The 21,427-nt window shown below is 62.4% G+C and overlaps 1 protein-coding gene across 3 annotated transcripts; it reads left to right on the top strand.

Annotated features, from left to right (window-relative positions):
* Positions 1–446: 446 nt before the first annotated feature.
* Positions 447–19,928, top strand: TMEM9 (transmembrane protein 9). Of its 3 annotated transcripts, none has more exons than XM_026017975.2 (6): positions 447–664; positions 1,208–1,308; positions 2,351–2,442; positions 8,715–8,823; positions 11,174–11,305; positions 18,976–19,928. In XM_026017975.2, the coding sequence occupies exons 1-6, from the start codon at positions 634–636 to the stop codon at positions 19,123–19,125; spliced, it is 615 nt and encodes a 204-aa protein (XP_025873760.2). In that variant the 5' UTR covers positions 447–633; the 3' UTR covers positions 19,126–19,928. The 3 variants fall into 3 exon arrangements, with proteins under 3 accessions (XP_025873760.2, XP_072589557.1, XP_072589558.1); XM_072733456.1 differs by lacking the exon at positions 447–664 and adding an exon at positions 909–958; XM_072733457.1 differs by lacking the exon at positions 447–664 and adding an exon at positions 960–1,039.
* The last annotated feature ends 1,499 nt before the right edge of the window (positions 19,929–21,427 follow it).

The raw sequence follows: 21,427 nt of genomic DNA, 5'->3' as shown, positions 1-21,427 counted from the left end.
CCACTCCCCACGCCCCATCCTGGCCTTGCACACCCTCCGTGCTCCCCAACCTTCCGCTCCCCACGCCCCATCCTGGCCTTGCACACCCTCCGTGCTCCCCAACCTTCCGCTCCCCATGCCGATCCTGGCCTTGCACACCCTCCGTGCTCCCCAACCTTCCACTCCCCACGCCCCATCCTGGCCTTGCACACACCCCGTGCTCCCCAACCTTCCGCTCCCCATGCCGATCCTGGCCTTGCACACCCTCCGTGCTCCCCAACCTTCCACTCCCCACGCCCCATCCTGGCCTTGCACACCCCCCGTGCTCCCCAACCTTCCGCTCCCCACCCCCCATCCGGGCCTTGCACACCTCGCCCCAGTCTGCAGGTCCAGAGCGCCCTGGGGCAGGGAGACCGCTAAGCCAGGCCCAGCCCACCACCTCCCCGCCACCGCGGCCTCCCCTCCTCCTCCGGGCGCTGGGGGGGTGGGGGGGGTGGAGGTGGAGCCTGGTGGCGTCCTGTGCAGCAGAGATGCGCATCCCTAACATTCCCAGACGGTGAGCGAGGACAAAGCCCTGCATCGGGATTCTAAGGGCTTTGCTGTTGGCTCCAGCTCATCGCGTCCAAAGTGCTTTCTCTACAAAACACCAACAAGATGGATCCAGCCCGGGCCCTGCGGCCCCCAGGTCTGCGAGACGAGGAGGGCCGGGGCGAGCCGCGGGCGCTGCACAGGCCGGCGCCAAGGAAGGCCGCTCCCCGCGTCTGCCGGGCGGGCCGACGCTCCCTTTTCTTGCCTGGTCGGGTCGGAGAAATGCGCCCCGGTCCCTTGCGCGGGAGCCCGGGCGCCGCGGCGGAGTGGGCCCCGCCCCTAGGGCTGAGAGGCGGCTCGGGCGGCCAATGGGGGCCGGGAGGGGGCGGGGCTTTCCGGGAGGGGGCGGGGCTCGCCGGGGCGGCGGCGGCGGCGGCGGCAGGGCTCGCAGGTGGGCAGCGCGCCCGGGGAGCGGTGCGGGGGCATCTCGGGGGCGCGCGGGGGCGCAGCCCGGCCCGAGGCCCCTGGCGAGGTGGGGTCCTGCGCGCCCCGAGCGATCCCCGGGCCCGGGCGGCGGAGCGCGGCGGGGCGGCTGCGAGGGGCCGGGCCTGGTCCTGGGGACGCGGGGCCGCCGCAGGGGCGAGGGGAGGCGGGGGCCGGGGCGGGAGGCAGCCCCACTCCCTCCCTCTGTCTCCCGCAGGTGTCGGCCCGCCCGGCCCCCCAGGCCCGGTCAGCATGAAGCTCCTGTGTTTGGTGGCCGTGGTCGCCTGCCTGCTGTTGTCCCCAGCTCAAGCCAACAAGGTGAGGGGGGAGCCTGCAGCACCTGGGGCGCGACCCCCTGCCTGCGGACCGGGCCTGGCCGTCCTGTGTGGGCCCTGCTCGGGGCTGCAGGCCTCCCAGGGGTGGCGCGGGAGAGGGGTGGAGCCCTGAGCACGCCCCTGGATGGAGGCAGCCCAGGGAGTTTGCATTTGGAGGAGCCCCCCCCCCCCACGCCCCCTCCCCCTGCTCCTGGGTAAGCAGGGCTGGTTACAAAGCCTACCACTACCTACTAAGGACACTCAAGGAGCCTAGCGAGTGGACAGTGCTCCTGTCCTGGGAAAGCCTCTTGCACAGCTGGAGGTTTCCCTTACCCAGAGTGACCAACCTCAGCGCCTGGGACTCCTGAGAAATTGCCATTCTCTAGCGGTGCATGACCCGGAGCTGGGCTTGGGTAGCTCTAAGGAATTTGGAACTCTGAAGGTCACCAAGGCCTTATGTAAGATTGAGTCTGAGGGTTTGCTTCCAGCCCCTCTGGGGAATTCCCGACTGGAATGAGGTGGAAATAGTCGTGTTGTTGTTTGTCTCTTACCCATTTCAGAGAGGAAGAACTTTTTTAAGGGGTTGCTTGGGGATTCCCATGGAAATGATGCATTTTGTTCTTGTTCACCCCTGCCCTCTGCCTTCCCCCAGTCCTAACCCAGGAATTTGGAGATGGGAGGGGGGCTCAACCATCAAGATTCCGGGGCCAAGGTGCACACAGCAGGTGTGGGGTCCAGAGTACAGCGGGCTGTCACTTTGCTGGCCACACACACCCCAGCTCCCAAGCACCCTGCTAGGGAATGGCAGCCCCACACGGTTTTCTGTAGGCCTCACTTCCCACCTGGGCAGTTTCTGTTTTGAGGGTCCTGTGATCGTAGCATCCTTTTTTGCAGAAGTCATTCCTTGCTGAACTTGGGGATGGGAAGGGTCGGTCAAGAGCATTCATGTATGGAACGGGGAATTCAAAGTTGGAAGTCCTGCTAGAACCTGAGCCCCAGGGCCCTGCCTACGTGCCTACCTGCCTACCCTGCGCTTTCTCTTCCAGAGCTCTGAAGATATCCGTTGCAAATGCATCTGTCCACCGTATAGAAACATCAGTGGGCACATTTACAACCAGAATGTGTCACAGAAGGACTGGTAAGGCACTGTACAGGCTGGCTCATGGCTGCTACAACTAGCAGAAGTTACAAGCGTTTACTGGGGCTCTTAGATCCCTGGGGGATAAGCTTGCTCACTCATTCCTCCTGGAGCCTACAAAGGACTGTCTCGTCCGTGGTCACACAGCCGGTTGGGAATAAGGCCCAGATGTCTTGAATTCTAGCTAAGGGGTTCCTGGTCAGAGAAGTGGATTTTGTTATTTTGCTTTGATTTGGGTGTTTATTAATAATGCAAAAGGGTAGCAGAGAAATTGGGAGAGGTAAGTGCTATGCCCACATACTATGGGACCTCTGGTGTGTGGAGAGCTTTTGCAGAGCTCCCTAATGGGTGTGATTCGGTACCAGTCTCATTAACACCTTGGAAGGCAGGGGGAAGAGGTAGTGTTTCCTTTGTATAATTGCAGAGGCTAAAACCCAAAGAGGAAATTTTAGTTATACTCCTGTAGTCCTGAATTCATTTCTGGATGCTTCCTTTTAAAAAAGAAAGAAGAAAAAAAAAAAAGAAAGAAAAGAAAAGAAAGAAGCACAGATTCATTCAGAGAAAGGAGAAGGGAAGTTACAACATAGTGCCCTAGAAGGAGTGGCTTAAGGGAGGCTCAAAAAGGAGAGTGGTTGGGGACATCTGGTGGCTGACAAAGACCAGGAGCAGGGCTGGCATGCTCTGGGAGGTGGGGCACATGGGAGTGGGAACCAGTTAGGTTCAATGCGGTTTTGTGGTCCAGAATTGGAACCAATAGAAACAGCTTTAAGGGGTAGCTTCAGGGAAACAGATTTAAGTGTGAGCCGAGGAAGTATTTCTAATCCAGATTGTTTTGGGGAGCTGAGAAGCCCCATCCTTGGAGGGATCAGCACGCAGGTGGGGTGGTTGTTTGCTAAGGGCCCCTTAGAAGGGATTTGCCTCACAGGGAGGGGGTGTCCAGTTCAGGCATCTGCTTGGCTGTTGCATTAGCATCATCAAGTGGGCTTTGAGAAAACACAGATTCCCAGCACCACCTGCCCCCCAGATTTGGGGGTTTTATTGTTTTCTTTCTTCCCAGCTTTCCTGAGATCCACTAGGCATAGCACTCTATGTAAGTTTGATGATTTGATGCACATGCGTATTGTGAAACGTCACCACAATAAGGTTAATGAATACCTCCGTCACCTTATATAATTACCGTGTGTGTGTGTGTGTGTGTGTGTGTGTGTGTGTTAAGAACATTGAAGATCTACTCTGTCTTCACAGTTTTCAAGTGTCTAACGTAGCGTTGTTAACTGTAGTCCCCGTGCTGTACATACTCGATTTCCTCCCGTCCGGATTTGGATTCAGTAAATATCGGGGAGCGGGGGGGGGGGGCGGGAGTAACGTTTTCTTAAAGTTCCTTCGGTGATTTCGATGCAGTTGATTCAGAGCAGCATTTGGGAGTTTTGAACTTCTCCGGTTCTAAGATTGAGTGATTTTCCGAGAGGCTCGCGAGTGAGACGTGTAGACTTGGGATCCGGCCTGGGTGGCTGCAAATCCGGGTTGGCCCCTTGTTCATGGTGTGACAAATGACTTAATGTCCAGCATACCTCAGTGTTTCTCCTCCGTAAGCGGGTGGCGCTGTTTTGAGTATTAAATTAGTGTGCGTGTGCATGTGCGTGTGCGCGTGCGTGTGCGCGTGCATAGATCATCATCGTAAGACTTACACCACAGCCCCGGAAAACTTGAGCTCCTCCCACGGGGTAGACTGTTTCCCTCTGGCTTCAGTCATCCTGATGGATTCACAAAGGTCCTGGGAGGGGCCCCTGTGACCGCCTCGTATCTTTTCTTATCGTTTATCTTCTCCTTAGAAGTCAGAATTAGGGGATTGCCTAATGAACAATCCTAAATTGAGAACCTCGAGACGTTTCCGTTAAGGGCGGTAGGTGGGAACTGAGGCTGGGCAGGATTCTTGGAGCGGAGGCTACATTGGTGACACCCCTCCCCCGCCACAGGGGTCAACACAGGGGTTGGGTAGGGCAGTGGGGCGGGGCTGGATCTGTGTCTTCAGCACCGAGGCTGGGGCCAGTGGAGGTCAGTTGTGTCCCCAAGGCTGTGCCCTGTAGGGGAATATGTGCGGCCTCTGTGGTGCAGAGTGAAGCCAGATGCGTCTGAGCCCCAGGCCTCACACTCCGTGCTCTACTGCTGGGAGTTCATAGCCACCTGCCTGTAGGAGGGCAGGAACCCTAACAACCGTGTCCGTCGGTGCGTCAGCCCAGAGGACGTTACAGAGGCAGCCCCGGAGCGGGAAGGAACCACGTACGTTAGTTCGGCATCTTCCCAGCTCCTAAAAATTGAACCTTTCTGTAGACAGAATGTGTTCTGGAAGCACGACGTGCAAAATAGTCAGAGACCCATCCCTCCGCCCCTCCCTCCACCCACCTTCTCGCACGGAGGTTCCTGGGGTACCCTAGGGAACCCGGCCTGAAAGGCACTGATCGAGCTCAGCCTCCATTTATAAACGAGGAGCCGAGATCCAGAGGGGATAAAGAAATGACGTATGATCACAGAGTGCGTAGGAGAGCGGAGAATTGAACCCAGCTCATCTTTCTCTGTAGCCCTCTCCCTTGACACCACTGGTCCCAGAGAGGTACGTGAAATCCTTAGAGAGCAAGATCCCGTGTGGGGTTGCACCGACTCTTAAGAGGCCAGAGGCAGCAGAAAGGTTGCAGCGTTTCACTTACCCTTCCCCTAACCACCCTTCTCCAGCCTATTCCCGGGAGTAGCAGGATTCCAATAGGAAGAACCTGGGTTGGCCCCTCCCAGCAGCCCTGACACCCCACCTCGCTTGGCCTAGTGGGGAGTGCACACACCCCGCTGCAGCTTTGGAGTGACCTTCCAAACCCGGACCCTGTGTGGCTCAGAAAGGGAGGCATCTGGTCCTCAGAGGGCTTGTAGGGACTTCCATGGAGAAGAGAAGGTCCCGGAGCCGCTATGTGTGAACCCGGCCTCGTCCCTCGGCCCCTCCCAGAGGCAGCAGCTTGTGGGGTCTGGAAACGGCAGCGTAGTTACGGTGGAGGAAGACCCACTCGCGAGCAAGGAGTGAAGTGTTGAAGTTGTTCCCCCAGGTGAGACTGGAGTCCCCAGGGGTTTAGGGAAATCACGTGTGCTACATACTGGATTTTTAAGGGCAGCAGAGGCTTTTAGAGGACATCTCCTTTTTATTTCAACACCTGATCTTCACATCACACATCTTTGATGCCTCTGCCGGAAACCCAGCCTGAGTCTCGAAGGATCCTGGGATGGCTCAGAACGGGCCTGGTTGGTCTCAGAGAGCTACGCTTCACTCTTGCGGGATTCCCGTCAGAGCTGGAGGGGCCTTAAAGGTCGTGTGGTACAACCCACGGATCCCAGAGGAGAGCCCAGGCCCAGAGGGCCCCAGACCTGGCTCTGCGTGCGGCGCGAGGCCTGGTTTGCCTCTGCGAACCTGGAGTGTGTTTGACTTTCCCCGGTGGTCGTGAAAAGGTGCATCTCGAGGTCACCTGCTTACCGTGATCTGTGGACTGTACGGGTTGAGGGCCTCCTGAAGGAGGCTGGGCCCATCAGGAGGCCCAGGTAGGGAGCTGAGCCTAGTTACAGGCCTCGCCGAGCCTGAGTGTCAGATGTAAGGACGAGGGTTGGGTTTGGGTCCAGACCTCGTGGTGGTGGTGATGGCCACGTTGCCTTCCTGAGCTTGTTTCCCCCTCTTTAACTATGGGGCCTGGGATCTGTCACTCTCCATACTTGGGAGCACTTTTAGGTAAAGGTAGGCCAGGTGGGCGTGTTGTTAGGACAGTGTGGGGCTCCTGCGGGCCAGGTGGGCATGTTGTTAGGACAGTGTGGGGCTCCTGGGGGCCAGGTGGGCGTGTTGTTAGGACAGTGTGGGGCTCCTGTGGGCCAGGTGGGCATGTTGTTAGGACAGTGTGGGGCTCCTGGGGGCCAGGTGGGCGTGTTAGGACAGTGTGGGGCTCCTGGGGCCAGGTGGGCATGTTGTTAGGACAGTGTGGGGCTCCTGGGGGCCAGGTGGGCATGTTAGGACAGTGTGGGGCTCCTGGGGGCCAGGTGGGCATGTTGTTAGGACAGTGTGGGGCTCCTGGGGGCCAGGTGGGCGTGTTAGGACAGTGTGGGGCTCCTGGGGGCCAGGTGGGCGTGTTAGGACAGTGTGGGGCTCCTGGGGGCCAGGTGGGCATGTTGTTAGGACAGTGTGGGGCTCCTGGGGGCCAGGTGGGCATGTTGTTAGGACAGTGTGGGGCTCCTGGGGGCCAGGTGGGCGTGTTAGGACAGTGTGGGGCTCCTGGGGGCCAGGTGGGCATGTTGTTAGGACAGTGTGGGGCTCCTGGGGGCCAGGTGGGCGTGTTGTTAGGACAGTGTGGGGCTCCTGGGGGCCAGGTGGGCGTGTTAGGACAGTGTGGGGCTCCTGGGGGCCAGGTGGGCATGTTGTTAGGACAGTGTGGGGCTCCTGGGGGCCAGGTGGGCGTGTTAGGACAGTGTGGGGCTCCTGGGGGCCAGGTGGGCGTGTTAGGACAGTGTGGGGCTCCTGGGGGCCAGGTGGGCATGTTGTTAGGACAGTGTGGGGCTCCTGGGGGCCAGGTGGGCATGTTGTTAGGACAGTGTGGGGCTCCTGGGGGCCAGGTGGGCGTGTTAGGACAGTGTGGGGCTCCTGTGGGCCAGGTGGGCATGTTGTTAGGACAGTGTGGGGCTCCTGGGGGCCAGGTGGGCGTGTTAGGACAGTGTGGGGCTCCTGGGGGCCAGGTGGGCATGTTGTTAGGACAGTGTGGGGCTCCTGGGGGCCAGGTGGGCGTGTTAGGACAGTGTGGGGCTCCTGGGGGCCAGGTGGGCATGTTGTTAGGACAGTGTGGGGCTCCTGGGGGCCAGGTGGGCATGTTGTTAGGACAGTGTGGGGCTCCTGGGGGCCAGGTGGGCATGTTGTTAGGACAGTGTGGGGCTCCTGGGGGCCAGGTGGGCATGTTGTTAGGACAGTGTGGGGCTCCTGGGGGCCAGGTGGGCATGTTGTTAGGACAGTGTGGGGCTCCTGGGGGCCAGGTGGGCATGTTGTTAGGACAGTGTGGGGCTCCTGTGGCAGTCCCTTATTCAGGGAGCCGTGCTCTCCCAGTAGTGCGCTGGGTGCTGGGAATATGGAGATGGCCTCTGTCCTCAAGAACCTTAGCATCCGCTCGGGGGAGACTGAACGCATAAAGGTGGGATTACAGTGCGTGAGGTCAGTGCTGTGATAGAGATGAGCGTGGGGAGCTGGCTGCCGTGGGGACAGGTCAGATCTTTGGACTGGATCTCGAAGGACGCATAGGATTGAGGGCATGGAGAGGGCAGGGGGCAAAGCCGTGCTGCTGGCAGAAGGCGAGAGTTGTGTCAGGGAGGGGAGCGTGGCCCTTTCAGAGAAGAGTCCAGAAGATCAGCTGGAGGACGGGGAGTGGGTGTCGAGGGGCAGGGACGGAGCTGGACAGGTAGGCAGCCGTGGCGTGAGGTGCAGCCATACGTACCCGCGGGGAGCAGCTCGGTTGTCCTCACCGTAGAGGCCTGTAGAGGGACTGGCCAGCTGTAGGCTTTGGGGGGCCGGGGGGTGAGGTGACTGAGTTTCCCTCTGCTGACACCGCTTGGCTGCCCGGTGGGGAACTGGCACAGGCCCGGTGGGGAGGCTGGGTCCCCGGTCCGGGGCAGAGTGGTGAGACCTTCAGCTAGGACACGGCATGGAGCCCGTAGAGAAGCTGTGTCTTCGAAATTTTTAAGGAGGTAAAATCAGTGGCATTTGGTGGGTTCACAGGTGAGAGGAACAGGCTGTGTCGAGGTGATGGCCACGTTAGGACCTGGTCAGCGGCGGGGGTGGTAGGGGTGCTCCCTGCCGTGGGGGACCCAGACCCCGGGACCGGGGAGCTGGGGCAGACAGCGGAAGGGTGGACGAGGGGTGCGTGGTCCCCGTGGGCCGCTCCGTGGTGGGTAGTGGGCGGCCGGCTGGAGCCGTGCTGTGGGGCGGTCCTCACTAGGGATTCAGGCCTGAGACCCCAGGCTCGGCCCCACCAGCTCTGCCGTGGGAACCCTTGGGCGGGATGAGCCCGTGCGCTGGGGGGCGTAGCCTGACACAAGGAGGCCGCCGAGGGCAGACGTTTGGGCGGAGAGCTGGCTGGGGTGGGCCCCGGACAGGTGCTGGGAAAGGGCTCTGCCCACCTGGCGCTTTACGGCGCCCCCGGCCCCAGGCGCACCCTTGCGTCTGCCCACCCCCACCCCCACGCCCACCGCCTCATCTGTCTCTGTTGCAGCAACTGCCTGCACGTGGTGGAGCCCATGCCGGTGCCCGGGCACGACGTGGAGGCCTACTGCCTGCTGTGCGAGTGCAAGTACGAGGAGCGCAGCACCACCACCATCAAGGTAGCCCGGGCCTCGGGGGGCGGGGCAGGCCCACCCACTCCTGGCTGCCCGGCACCCACAGTCTTTTGCTGTGTTCTGGAACATTCCAAGTGGCTGTGGGACTGGCCTCTGGGCCGGCCTAGTCACCCCAGCGTCCCACACCTCTTGGAGCCGGCTGTGTCCTCTCCATCTGTCCAGTGGCTCCCATTACACGGGGCTGGGAGGTGGCGCTGGGAACCTGGGACAGGGGCTTCACGTCACTTTTTTCCTCCTGTTCTTTCCAGTTTCCCCCTTCTTTCTTCCTTTTGTTCAGTTAGCCTCTCTGAGGTGCCTTTTCAGTTTTGGGCGCCGTGCAGGGTGCTGCCCATAGAGCAGTAAGCCCGCCCTCCCAGGAGAACCCGTCTAACTGAGCCTCCACGGTGACCTCAGACCCCTGAAACCCCCACCCCGAGAGCTGTGGGCCAGGGCTGGGTGTCTGTGTGGTGGGGCCTGGCAGGAGGGGCTTGCGCTCCGAACCCCGTTCTCACAGGCCGTTGGGCGAGTTCAGGAGAGAAGTGGTAGACGTGGTCACCGTCATAGCGAGCAGGGGCCTGGTCCTTTCCTCTGCCACTAGCAGGCTCCGCAGGACCACGGCTCACTGCAGCAGAGGCTGGGCCACCCAGAGCCTCCCCAGGTCTCCTAGTCCGGCTTCCAGCTCCTGGGCCAGGCCCCACGTACCGATTGCTCGCTCTTCCCGGCCAGGTTCTAAGCTACTTCTGCTGGTCCCATGGAGAGTAGAAATAGCATCGAGAAAGGAACTGAGTTTAACGACACTGCCCAGTCTGTCAGGTTCTGCCTCTGAGGCTCAGGAGGGGAGGGGAAGCTTCCTGCTGCCGTCCTGCCCAGACCGGGGCCGGGCTGCTCTTTCCCTGTCCTGTGGTCCTCCGCGGCCTCGCCTTTCTGTCCCCCACTTGTCAGTCCTCGCCCCGTCGAGCTGTGCACACTCAACTGCTTTTATCCTCCCGCCTGAGCCAGCCCCTCCCGGAGCATCTTTCTCCTGCTCTGAACGTGCTCCAGGGCCCCCCCCCCCACCCTCTGGGGACCAGATGGCGGAGACTGGATGCTCAGCCAGGTGTCGCCTTCCCTACTTGGCAGAAAGGGACTTCCCGACGCGGGGACCTCATCAGACACACTTCCTAATCCTCAGATTTCCCTCCAGTCCTCCTCCCTGGGAGGCCCCCAGGCCCCAGCTTCAGCCTCCTAGAGACTCCGCCTCCAGTCCCCTTGCCCTTCCCGGGGTACGGCCAAGAGGTCTGACCATTCACCTGTTTAAAGAGGCTCGGATGCTACTGCTCCAGTCAGGGAGGAAGTTGGTCCAGTGGAACTTGACCTTTGACTGAGCTGGGCTTTGACCCGAAAGTCCCAAGGTTTCCTTCTTTTATCCATAATCACGGTCTCATTTGGGGTCAAGGTAGGGGATCAGAAGCCAGTGACGCCCAGGCGTCGTGGAAGTAGAGAGAGCATGTGAGCCAGAGTCAGTGAATCTGAGTTCAGGTTACGTCTCTACCATTTGCCAACCTTGGGACCTAAGCTGAGTGGTTCAGGCTCGTGGTTCTCCGTCGGGGGAGTACCGGCCGCCCAGCGGGCGTTCAGACGCGAGCGAAGGTGCTCCTGAGGTCCAGGCACAGAGGCGTAGGGGTGACGCCGTTACAGGGCCCGTGGCTGCTGAGTGTCTTGGGGGGTCCTGACTCGGACGCCCAGAGCTCCACTCTGGGGAGCCCTGAATTCGCCTCGCTGAATGTGTCTCTCCTGGAAAACAGAAGTCACTCCAGCTTGTGAGGCTCTCCGTGTGTGAGGGACTCGGGATGTTGTCATCCTGCCCCGTGCGGGCGACTGATGGGGGGCTGTGGCCTCCAGCCAGCAGCACACACCCTGCCAGCCTGTCCCCCCACCCACTGGCGTGCCCTCTCCGGACCGGAGCTCCCCACCTGTCCATCCCGCCCTTGGCCGTGGGCAGTGCGCCCTCGTCATGCCCCGGGTCTCAGCCTCAGGCCTCACCAGCCAGTTCTTCCTTATTCCTCCCTTGTGCCCGATTGCTTTCCACCCTTTCTTAGAGCCAGGTGGGTCCCGTTTCCCCACTCCCCACCCCTGGGGGCACCTTGGGGTGGCAGGATCCAGACATCTTCCTTTATTATCTGTTGTTTTTGTGCCTGCTGTTCTTAGGGGATCCCCCCAGTTTAGGGCAAAGCTGCTAAATATGTGGAATAGGGCCCCATCCCCGCTGTCTTTCCCTCCAAGCCCGCAGCTCCCGAGACAGCCCCTGCCTCTGAATGTGCATGGCCGTCCTGGCCCCCGGGTGTCAGTCACAGGGCAAGCTGGCTCTCTCCCCCAGGTCATCATTGTCATCTACCTGTCAGTGGTGGGGGCCCTCTTGCTCTACATGGCCTTCCTGATGCTGGTGGACCCTCTCATTCGAAAGCCAGACGCCTACACCGAGCAGCTGCGCAATGAAGAGGAGAATGAGGTAAGCAGGTTCCTGGGCGCCAGGGCCCTGCCCAAGCTCTGCCCCGAACTCTGCCCACATGTGGGGGCCCAGGCAGGATCCGTGTCCCCATCCCCCCACGCGCCAGTTTGCTTTTCTCCTGTTCGGTGGTCCACATGCCCCCCGGCCCCCAGAGCTTCCCTCAGCAGGGAGCTGCCCTCTGCACTTGCAGGTGAAGCAGGAGCTGGCTCTGCGCTTTGCCTGTTGTCTGGCATCAGGCTGCCCCCGTGCATGCACCAGGGGCCCAGGTGTTCCCATTCGTGCCTCCCTGGGCTGAGGGGAGCCCACCCACCAGGGCCGGTCACATGCAAACACGCTCCACGTGGTGTCCTGGTGGCTCGGACACTGGTGTCGAGTTGGCGGTGGGCTTGCAGAGAGCGGGTTGGGACTCTGTAGACCTCTGTTGAGCGCCCGCTCGGTGCAGAGCACAACCCGGGCACTTTAAGGGAAAAGCCGGATTTTAAGAGCCTGCGGGGACTGAGGTGCTTGAGGGACCTGGAGCGTTTCGGGGCTGGGGTAAGCACGTAGGAATGGCGGCAAGCAGAGCCGGCCCGTAGCTTTAGGCCGCACGGTTACTGGCCTCCGATGTCAGGCTGAGGAGTTTCCACTTCATTAGATGTGGAAGATGGGGAGCCACTGCCGCCGGGCAGCTCACAGACCCCCTGGTCAGGGCTGGTGGAGCTTGGGCCGGGCCCTGCATGCCCGGCAGCCACCGTCACCCTCCGCCATCTGTCCCCGTGCTGAAGGGTTTCGGGTGCCCTGTAGAGGACGCCCCGAGTGGGCCAGAGCTGGGTGGAGGAGGGGCAGCAAGCGTGTGCAGCTGGCCAGGGTGGGCGGCCCCCCGCCGGGTGCCCAGAGCTCTGCCATCCTGGGAGAGCACCGCCGCCGGGCCGGGGGTACCCAAGGGCAGGCCAGGCCTCCCCGCCGTGCTTTACCCTGAGCCCAGGCTCCGGGCAGTTGTGGAAAGCACGGACCAGTCTGCTGCGGGAAGGAAACGGATGGAGCGAGTGAACCAGCACGTGTGCCGGGGGGCTTTTAGGGTGGCACATCTCAGCATGTCCCGGGCGAAGTTGAAGACACTGGGAGATGCTTAGCTTGGGAAAAAAAAAAAAAGCCAAAACTCGAGGAGGTACGTGACAGCAGCCTTCGGGTGTTTCGTCTCCCCGCCGGTGAGGCCAGGGGCAAAGGACCCACAGCGGGGAGTTGAGAGGGAGATTTAACACGTGGGAAGGATGTCATCCGCCGGACGACACGGTGGAGAACGGCTTCCGAGGGAGCCAGTGTGCTTGGGTCGCCAGAAATGGCCGGACATTGGCTCAGCTGCCCCCCGGCGGTCAGCACTGAGCATGTGGACCCCGGGCAGCAGGTGGGAACGGCCAGGCCCCCCACCAACAGGGTCCGGGCTCCCGTCTCAGCGTGCAGCCATCGGGCGTCGTGAGTCTGGGCCGGCGTAAGCGAGACGACGAGGCCGGAGAAGGAGGGAGGCCTGACCATCCACGGCCCCGCTGCTTCTCCTGGGTTTGTGCCCGGGCCCTCCCCAGCCTGCCCCCAGGCTCCTGCTGACACAAGTTTGGCCAAAGGGGGAGCAGAGAGGATGAGCCTCGCCCCTTGGAGCTGGGGCCCGAGAGGTGGTGGCGCTGGCAGTTGGGTGGTCTGTGTTCAAGAGGAAACCTCGCGTGCCTACCTGGTTATTAATGTGCAGTAATAGCAGCTCTGATGGGGAGGAGCATCGCTAATAAACACTCGGTGATTAGGGGTAATGTGGTAATTGCAGTCCTGGCTGGGGGAGTAATTGAGAGATGCAGCCCCGTGATTACACAGCCCGCGCGGCGACTCCTCTGGAATGCGTGGCTCTCGGGCATGGCCTTGCTGCGTCTCCTGCCGTCCTGGATGTGGTGCCAGAGGGGAGGGTGGCCTCCATCGCTGGGGCTGGGCCCGGGCCCCTCTCGCCCAGGTGACCTGGGTGCTTCCCACTCTGAGGCTTACATCCCAGCTGCCTCTGCTTGTGTGGGGGGCTCTATGGGGGCGGGGGCGGGGGTTCGATTTGGTCACCAGTGCCTGAGAGCAGGTCCCGAACCCAAGGGTGGACAGTCCCTGGGTGCAGATTTTGGCCGAGTAGGAAGGAGGGCTGTCCTACGGGGAGGTGCCTTCCGGCCATGTGTCGTGGGGGTCTGTGCGGGCAGTGGGGTGTCTTAGGCGGCTCCCCCGCTGAAGCTGGCAAGCCCACCCGTGCTGCACACCGTAGGGGAGATTTCCTGCCAGGAGACAGAGATGGGGTGGATGACACCCCCTCACCTCCTACCCCGACGTTCTAGAAGGTACTACAAGGTGTTCCGTCTCTGATGCCCTGACCAGAGGCACCGGGGGAGTGGGGGTGCAGAGTGCAGCTCCTGGGTACGGGAGGGTGGCTAAGGGAGCACCTCAGGGCAGCTGTGAGCGGGTCTGCACACACCACCCCCGAGTCCCAGCACGTGGCCCGGCGCCCCACCCCCTCACCTCCTGACTTTCTGTGCTGTCCCCAACTTGGGTGTTCTAGGTCCTCCCTCCCCGGGGGGTCAGCAGCTCCGTTTTTCTCCCATGAACACGGCTTCTCTTCTTCCCACTGGCCTCCCAAATCCCGCGGGTGGCGCCGTGTAGACTTCAGACCTCCTGACTGCCTTCGGGGCTTGAAGCCCCAAGACGGAGCCCAAACCAAGTGAATGAGCCGTGGCCATAAAGGCCAGACGAGGTTTTAGGAGATGGGCAGTGGGGGGAAAGCTGGTGCTCTCGGAAGCTCTTTGTTAGGCAGGGGCTGGGGACTTCGCCTCCTGTTAGTCTGGGAAGGAAGGCTTCCTGGCAGAGGCGGTCTTCGGAGGATGCATAGGAGACTGGAGATCTCGTCTCTCCAGATACCCGGTGCCCCGAGTCGTGGACGGCGAGGGGTGCCCTGCTGACCCCCCTCGCTTAGTGCACGTGGGGACACGGGGGTGGGGCTGGGAGAGCAGGTCCCTCGGCCACCTGGCCTCTGGCCGAGCAGCAGCAGAGCCGGGGCTGAGGCTGCGTCTCTGGGTTCATGAGTGTCTGTGGAGCATTTCCCTTAAGAAGGAAACAAGCAGGATGGGGTCTCCGCTGGGTGAGGGATTTGGCCTTCCCTCCCAAAGGAAGAAAGGAGGGACCTCTCAGGTCCCTTAAGTGTCAGCCCAGGCCCCTGCAGCTCCGTGACCTTGAGGAGGAGGCTCCAGGGCCCCCGCCCCACGCCTGGGATCCAATCAGAGAGGAGATCTGGGGATTGGCTCACTTCCCAGGTTTGGGGGCGCTCGGCTCCATTCCCCCAATTCCTGTAGCCAGGAGCTCTCCTGCCCTGGGGCGAGAGGTCTGGAAGAGGAAGGGAGGCCTCCCCCACAGCCCCGGCCCCAGCGCCCCAGGAGGGAGATGAAAGCCTGTCGTGTTCCCTTTGAAAGTGCTGGCAGGCCTCGGTGGGCCCTGATTGCCCAGGCTGCCTCCCCTGGGATTCCGGCGGCATTAGGCCTAATCCCCGGGCTCAGACGCCCTTTGAAAGGAGGAAGCAAGCATGTTTGCTGGGACAGAAACAGCAAACAGAGCTTGTTAGATGTACGGGTTTGGCCCCCTTTGAAGAGAGAGAGGAAGGGTTTCCGTGAGGCTGCGTGTCTCTGCTCCCCGCAGCGTGGCCCCGAGCTCTGAGGGTCCTCAGAAGCCTCCCCCACGGGGGTGGGTACAGTCCGAGGCCCCAGTGCAAGAGGGACGCGAGGGGAACCCCAGGTGGCCGGGGCACGGGGGGACACGGGGACGGGAAGGCCCAGGGCCCCGCGGTGGTCGGGCCGCACTTGGGCTGACCCCTCGCCCCAGGAGGCTGCCGGAGAACCTTGCAGAGGACGCGCTGATGGGGACGGTTCCCTGGGGATGGACAGACGACTGCGGTTCCGTGGCCGTTTGTCGAGCATCCAGCGCTGTCCTTGGGAGCTGGGCTATGGAGGCAGAGCTCGGGGCTGGGGTCCAGTGTGCCGTCCAGTAGCCGTGGTGCACGGCCTCCCGGCGCATCCTCCGTCAGGAACGGCTGTTGCTCGTTCTGACCTCAGTGTCGTCGTGATGACGCGTGTGCCCGCTTGACGAGGGTTTGCTCGTCCTGAAGCACGAGCGGTGTCTGCGGGCTCTGAGCACATCAGCAGCTTGATGATTGCTGGAGGGAAGGCCTGGGGCAGCAGGAGCAGAGAGTCCTGGCCGTGAGGGCCCCACGTGGGCCTGGGTGGCTGCAGGGCCGGGGCAGCGGGCGGGGTTTCTGCGTGGGGCGCATGGTGTTGGGGGCCCCAGCGAGGTGGCTGGCAGCGTGGGGGAGGCACGGAGAGCTCTGCAGCAGAGAAGCAGTGGGGTGGGCTCCAGCGGGACAGATTGGGGTTACGCTTGGAAAACTGACGGAGGCCATGGAGCCCCCTTTGTGAGGGGCTTGGCACCCGGGCCATTTGCAGCCGTGTGACCCAGACGGAGACAGCGCCGCCTCCTGCCCCCACTCCCAGGACTGGGGAAAGGGTGGAGGGCCCGCCGCGGGGGTGGGCATTCCTGTCCTCGGTCCCCTTGTCATCAGAGGGACTTGGGCCCCGCCCAGGGCTGTCTCTGAACCAGAGCCTGTGCATCTGGGCCCCTTGACGGTGTTGTCCGCTCTGGCCTGTGCGCACCAGCTTTTGGGTCCTCCCAGGCCAGACAGGAGGAGGGCCTGGCTCAAAGTCCCCGATTCCCGGGGCCTCTGCAGGCGCGTGGTGCTCAGTCTGGCCCCGTGGAGAGATACCAGCTTGCTTCTTTGAGCAGCCAGTGCCGCAGGAGCACCCAGCAGAGCGCAGCCACCACATGGCTCGTCTCGCGTGGCCTCGGTTTCCTTGTCTGCAGCGGAAGTGACGTTACCCCGTAAGCCCAAGCCTGCAGGTGATCCACATAAAGTCCTCAGCAGAGCCCCCGGCACACGGTGACATCGTCACGCCAGCCTGGTCCCACGGGGCACCCCCCCCCCGGGGCTCCCACCGGGACCCAGGTGCCTCCCCCCTCCTGGCTGCCGTCCCCGGAGACCCCGCCTCAGAGGGACGGGGCAGGGACGGTGTGATTTCTCCCGCGCCTCCAGCTGCCGTCCCGCGGCGGAGCAGGCTAGGATGAGGCCCCACTCCGGGCCGCCTCTAGAACACACGTGGAAGCTTTAATACCTTTTAATCGGACTATTAGCAGTGGAAACACGGAGCCTCTCAGCAGCAGCTTTCCCCCACTTAGGAGCTGCTTGTTAAGACTTTACATGAAGGGGAAACAAATGATCTGTGGTCCTGCGGTGAACTCCGGCGTGTTCCTTAATGCTCTGCTCTTGGCTTCCTCTGCCTTCCCCTCCTCAAGGTGCTCCCTGGAGCTGCCGAGCCGTCGGGAGACGCAGGGCTGAGGCTGGCGCGTCCCTCCAGGCCTGCCCCCGGGGCTCAGCCTGGCACTGGGGACCAGATGAGAGGTGGGGGGAGGACAAGGCCCTTCGGCCCCGAAGCCAGGACAGCGCTGGGCCCCGGTGGGTCTTCAGTGCCTGCCGCGCCTACACGGCCGCCCGCCCTGGGGCCTGTCCTTGGCCCCCTGTAGTGCCCAGGGGCGCAGCCGAGCCAGGAAGGAGGGGAATCGACCGTGGTCACTTCTCCGGGGCAGCTCCCGGCGGCAGCAGGCTGCCAGCTGTCTCCCCCTTTCTCCCGCCTGGTGGACCCGAGCTGGCCCCTGATGCGACGAATTGCTGCTGCGAGTCGAGCGCTTGCCGTCGGCCCGGCGCTGCGGAAGGCTCCGCTCGGGTGTCTCGCTGAGAGGCCGCTCTTGTGGTCCCCGTCCTACGGCAGGGACGTAGACTCAGACGACGAGCTAGCTTTGCCCAGGGTCGCTTCCAGGAGGCGTGGGAGCCAAGGTGCGGAGCAGGTGCGTTTGACGCCACGGCGCTCTGAACCACGGAGCTGAGCCACCAGGGGAGGAGGAGCCGGGGACGTTTCTCGGGCTCCTCGTCCGTGAAGGCCAGCGTGCGAGGAGCTTCACACGGGGCGCTTTGCTTCACCTCGACACTCCCATCTCCTGAACCATGTTTTTCAAAGCGTCGGTCACCAGCCGTCAAGTCGTGAAATCAGTGTAGTGAGTCACGACCGGCGTTTTAAATACTTCGCAGAGCAGGGGACATCAGCGGCCTCAGGCCAAGTGTCTTACACGACGGTTCTCTTATGTGTGTGTGCACGTGACTATGCACACGCACTGGGTCATCGGGTACTTGCAATTCCTGCCGACAGGACAGTCAAAACCATCTAAGACCGGCTTTATTCAGCTCACGTTTGCAGAAATAGCCACTTGTCCAGGGACCTAAAGCCACTCGGTGGCTGAGGCCGTGCCTCTGTCCCAGCTCCCGGCTGGGCTCCGAGCCAGATCTCCTGGGGGCCCAAGCCCCGAACCCAGGAGTCCTGACCTTGGGCTCGGTGCGCTCCCTGCATGACCCACGTCCCCAGTGTCACCATCGCCATCCCCAGCTGGGCGGACCGGGAAGCCGTCCTGGGGGGGTCCTGGCCCGGGGCTCCCCGGGAGGCAGTGGCCCTCATGAGACAGCGACTCAGAGCTCGCTGCAGCCCTGCGCTACCCCCCAGCCTCACCCCTAGCCGGCCACCTCTCTGTACCTGCCAGCTCGCTCTCCCCTACTCTCGCCTCACCGCCCCTCCCGGCTCCCCAGCCTGGCAGCTGCAGGGCGACAGAAGCCGTGCCAGCGCGGGGCATTAGAAGCAAAGTTGCATTTACTGGGCGGCTCTGGGCTTAGAGAGGTGCGCTAATCCCTTAAGAGATGTGTGGCAGGAGATGAGAGGCAGGGAGAGCGAGGGAGGAAATCCCCACGGGGGTGTGGGCCTGGCCCTCGGCTCTAATTCCCCCCAAAGATCAGGTTGGGGTCCCGCAGGAAATGCACGGGCTCCGGAGCTTCAGAGGCAGAGAGGTGGTAATTAGGGGAGCTGCTGCCTCTGACAACAGAAGCGGTTCCGCGGGCGGAGGGGAAGGGGCTCCGTGGGGCACACGGAGAATTGCTGAGCTACCCTGGCCTGTCCGCGGGCAGTGGGCCAGGCAGGCTCCGTGCCGGGAGTGGACCCCGAGGTTCCATCCCTGCCCGACTCCCTTCGGGCAGAAGTGAGGGACATCCGTTCCTTCCCGGGGACAGTGGGCCCATGTTCCCCGTGGCACACACGTGCCGCCGGCTCAGGGCAGCCAGGCCCTCGTGCTGGGCCTTCCTGCTGTCCCTGGGCGGTGGCTGGCAGGCTGGAGGCGTTCCGGGGTGCCCTGGGGCGCACAGATGCCTTCCCTGAAGCCACGGATGGCGCCAGGGCCTCTGCGCTGACCCAGTGAGGTCCTGAGGCCGCAACTCAATATTCACCCTGAGGGTCGGAAATAGGCCAGTGGGGTGCGGCCTCGTGGTCACTGGGGCCCCAGATGGCACTCGTCCCGCAGCCCCGACCCCAGGCCCCACCCTACACGGTCTCCGGATGCTGAGGATGCTGAGCGGCGCCCCCAGCCTCCCATATGGGGGAGCTCAGCCTTGGGGTTTGCCCCAGGGCATCCTTTCTGTGTGGGGTTTCAGGGCCCCGCCCTGGCCCGGGGTACTGACTCTTCTCCCCCTTTTCTCACCCCTACAGGATGCTCGCTCTATGGCAGCTGCCGCCTCCCTTGGGGGCCCTCGAGCAAACACCGTCCTGGAGAGGGTGGAGGGCGCTCAGCAGCGGTGGAAGCTGCAGGTGCAGGAGCAGCGGAAGACGGTCTTCGATCGGCACAAGATGCTCAGCTAGACGGGCCGGCGAGCTTGGGCTCAAGGACCAGGACCCACAGCTTCCAGCTCCTGGGGCTGCCCCCCCCCAAGTACCGCCCCCCCCCCCCCCCAGGACTTCTCTTGAGAAGCCCGAGGCCTTCTTCCCTCTCCCTCTCCTTAGCTGGTTGAATCCGGGAAGAGTGGTGGGGTCCCTGCTCAAGGCTTTGGGCTCGAGGGGAGGGGGCGGCGACCCTGCAGGTGGCCTCTGGATTGGGGCAGTCTGCACCCCCTTCCTTCACCCTTCCCGCCTTCTGGCTCCAGATCTCGGGAGCGCTCTTCCCCTTGCCAGGTGCAGCTGGGTCACCGGGAGCTCCGTGCGCAGGAGGAAGGCAGTCAGCATGTGCTCCTCCTCTGCGTGGCTCTTACGGCCGCCTTCCCCCCAGCGCAGCCTGGTTCCGGCCCCCAGGGTAGCTCTGGTGGGACAGCTGATGCCACCGAGCTGCTCCCTGTGGTCGGGGCCCACCCGGGCGCTTGGCTCCCCGCCCCTCCCCCACACTCTCCCACCAGCACGGGCAGTGCCGCGCCCCTCGCTTCCTGCGGCACCTGGCCCCTCACTCCCGCCCCTGGAGGCCAGGCCGTCCCTGCCTCCCCGTGTCTGCCGCTGCTGAGCCGACACTTGGTGGGACCACGCGACTGAGAGGCTGAGCGGTGGCTCTGAGTTCCATGGCTCCTGTCCTGGGATTGCCACTCGCCTCATTTCATTGCACCGGTGCATGGAGAGAAACGTTTGTCCTGTTGTCTGTAAACCGAGGAAGCCATCATTAAACTGTCTTATTTCTCCCACTTTGTAGACTTCAGGAGATCTAGAGAGCTTAGTGTTTCACTGCATCCCAGGGAGGGGACCAGAGAACAACCCCGATAGGTCCGGCTGAGCACCAGGGCCCAGACTGACCGGGTGGCTGTGGTAGGGCCCACGGGGCGGGGGCGGTCTGGGGAGAGGGACGGGCTCCTCACAAGCTCTGTCCACTGGCCCCCGGGAATGACCCTGAGATGTTGTGCTTCATCTTTGTGGGAGACTCTGAACGGTGCCCAGTGTCGGCATCTTCACAGATAAAGTAAAAAGTGCTCACTGCAAAACCCGAAAGTTTTCCCTAACGAAAACCCGCGGCTACTCAGAGGGCTGGGGCAGCAGGGAGACGTCTGCAGGTGTGTGCGCCGTCACGGGCCATGCCCTCCACCCTGTCCCAGCACACGCCCAGAGGGACCAGCTGGAGCGAATTGAAGTTGCTGCCCCCTGGGGTTGTGCGAGCAAACGGGTGTTAAGCAGCCTGTGTGGAGCCCCTGCTGGGTTGTCGGTGAGAGGTGGGGGCCAGGAGGACAACGGGAGGAGGTGGGCATTTCCCTTGACCCAGTCCAAAGCCCAGTTCTAAAGGGGACGGGGGTGGCAGTGGTTGACGTGCAGATGGGGCTCCGGAGAAGAACTGCAGACACTTGGGAGTCGGCCTCGGAAGCAAGCAAGGGCCACACCTGGGAAGGGCCCAGAACGATTCTGGGATCCTGCGCAGAAGGGCCGGGCCAGCGTGAACGTTTACGGGGGGTTGGCAGGCGCTACGTGTGCCACGGATGGAGTCCGGGCGGAGGAGCCGGCCTGGCAGCTGTGCGTCTGCCCCCTTCGCTCGCCTGGCGGTGCCCGCTCGGCAATTCGGTTGTGATTCTTTCACGGCGGGGATGCTCGTGCTTCAGGAGGCGCACGGGGCCATCTGGGTGGCTCAATCGGCTAAGTGGCTGCCTTCGGCTCAGGTCGTGACCTCGTGGTCTTGGGATCGAGCCCCCGAGGGCCCCACACCGGGGTCCCTGCTCAGCGGGGAGTCTGCTGCTCCCACCCCACCCCCACGCCCCGTGCACACACATGCTCTGTCTCTCTCTCAAATACAATCTTTAAAATAATGATTTTTTTTTTAAAGGCAGGCAAAATTGGGTCTTTTCAAAGGTGGGCAGATGGGTGTGTCATTGAGAACAAACCAGTCCACAAATTGGTGCCTGACGCTGCTGGGTCGCCGCTAAACCGCGCCAACTGGAGGAAACCTTGCGTGCTCGCGCCTGAGTCTTGGTTAAGCCCCACAGATGACCCACCCAGTCCTTGGTGGTTTTAAAGACCTGATACGAAGCAAGCAGCTGTCCTCAGAAGTAAGCCAAGCATATGAAGATAAATTAATGTAAAAAATCAGGGTGACCTTTCACTCTACCTAAGAATTCAAGTAGTAGCCAAACAGCTACACGAAGTCGATTTTTAGACGACTATTCTGGGGCGCACGTCACCTGTGGATGACGAGAGAACAGGG

The sequence above is a fragment of the Vulpes vulpes genome, chromosome 13, assembly GCF_048418805.1.
Source record: "Vulpes vulpes isolate BD-2025 chromosome 13, VulVul3, whole genome shotgun sequence".
Classification (NCBI taxonomy): Eukaryota; Metazoa; Chordata; class Mammalia; order Carnivora; family Canidae; genus Vulpes; species Vulpes vulpes.
This window is presented reverse-complemented; position numbering and strand designations above follow the sequence as displayed.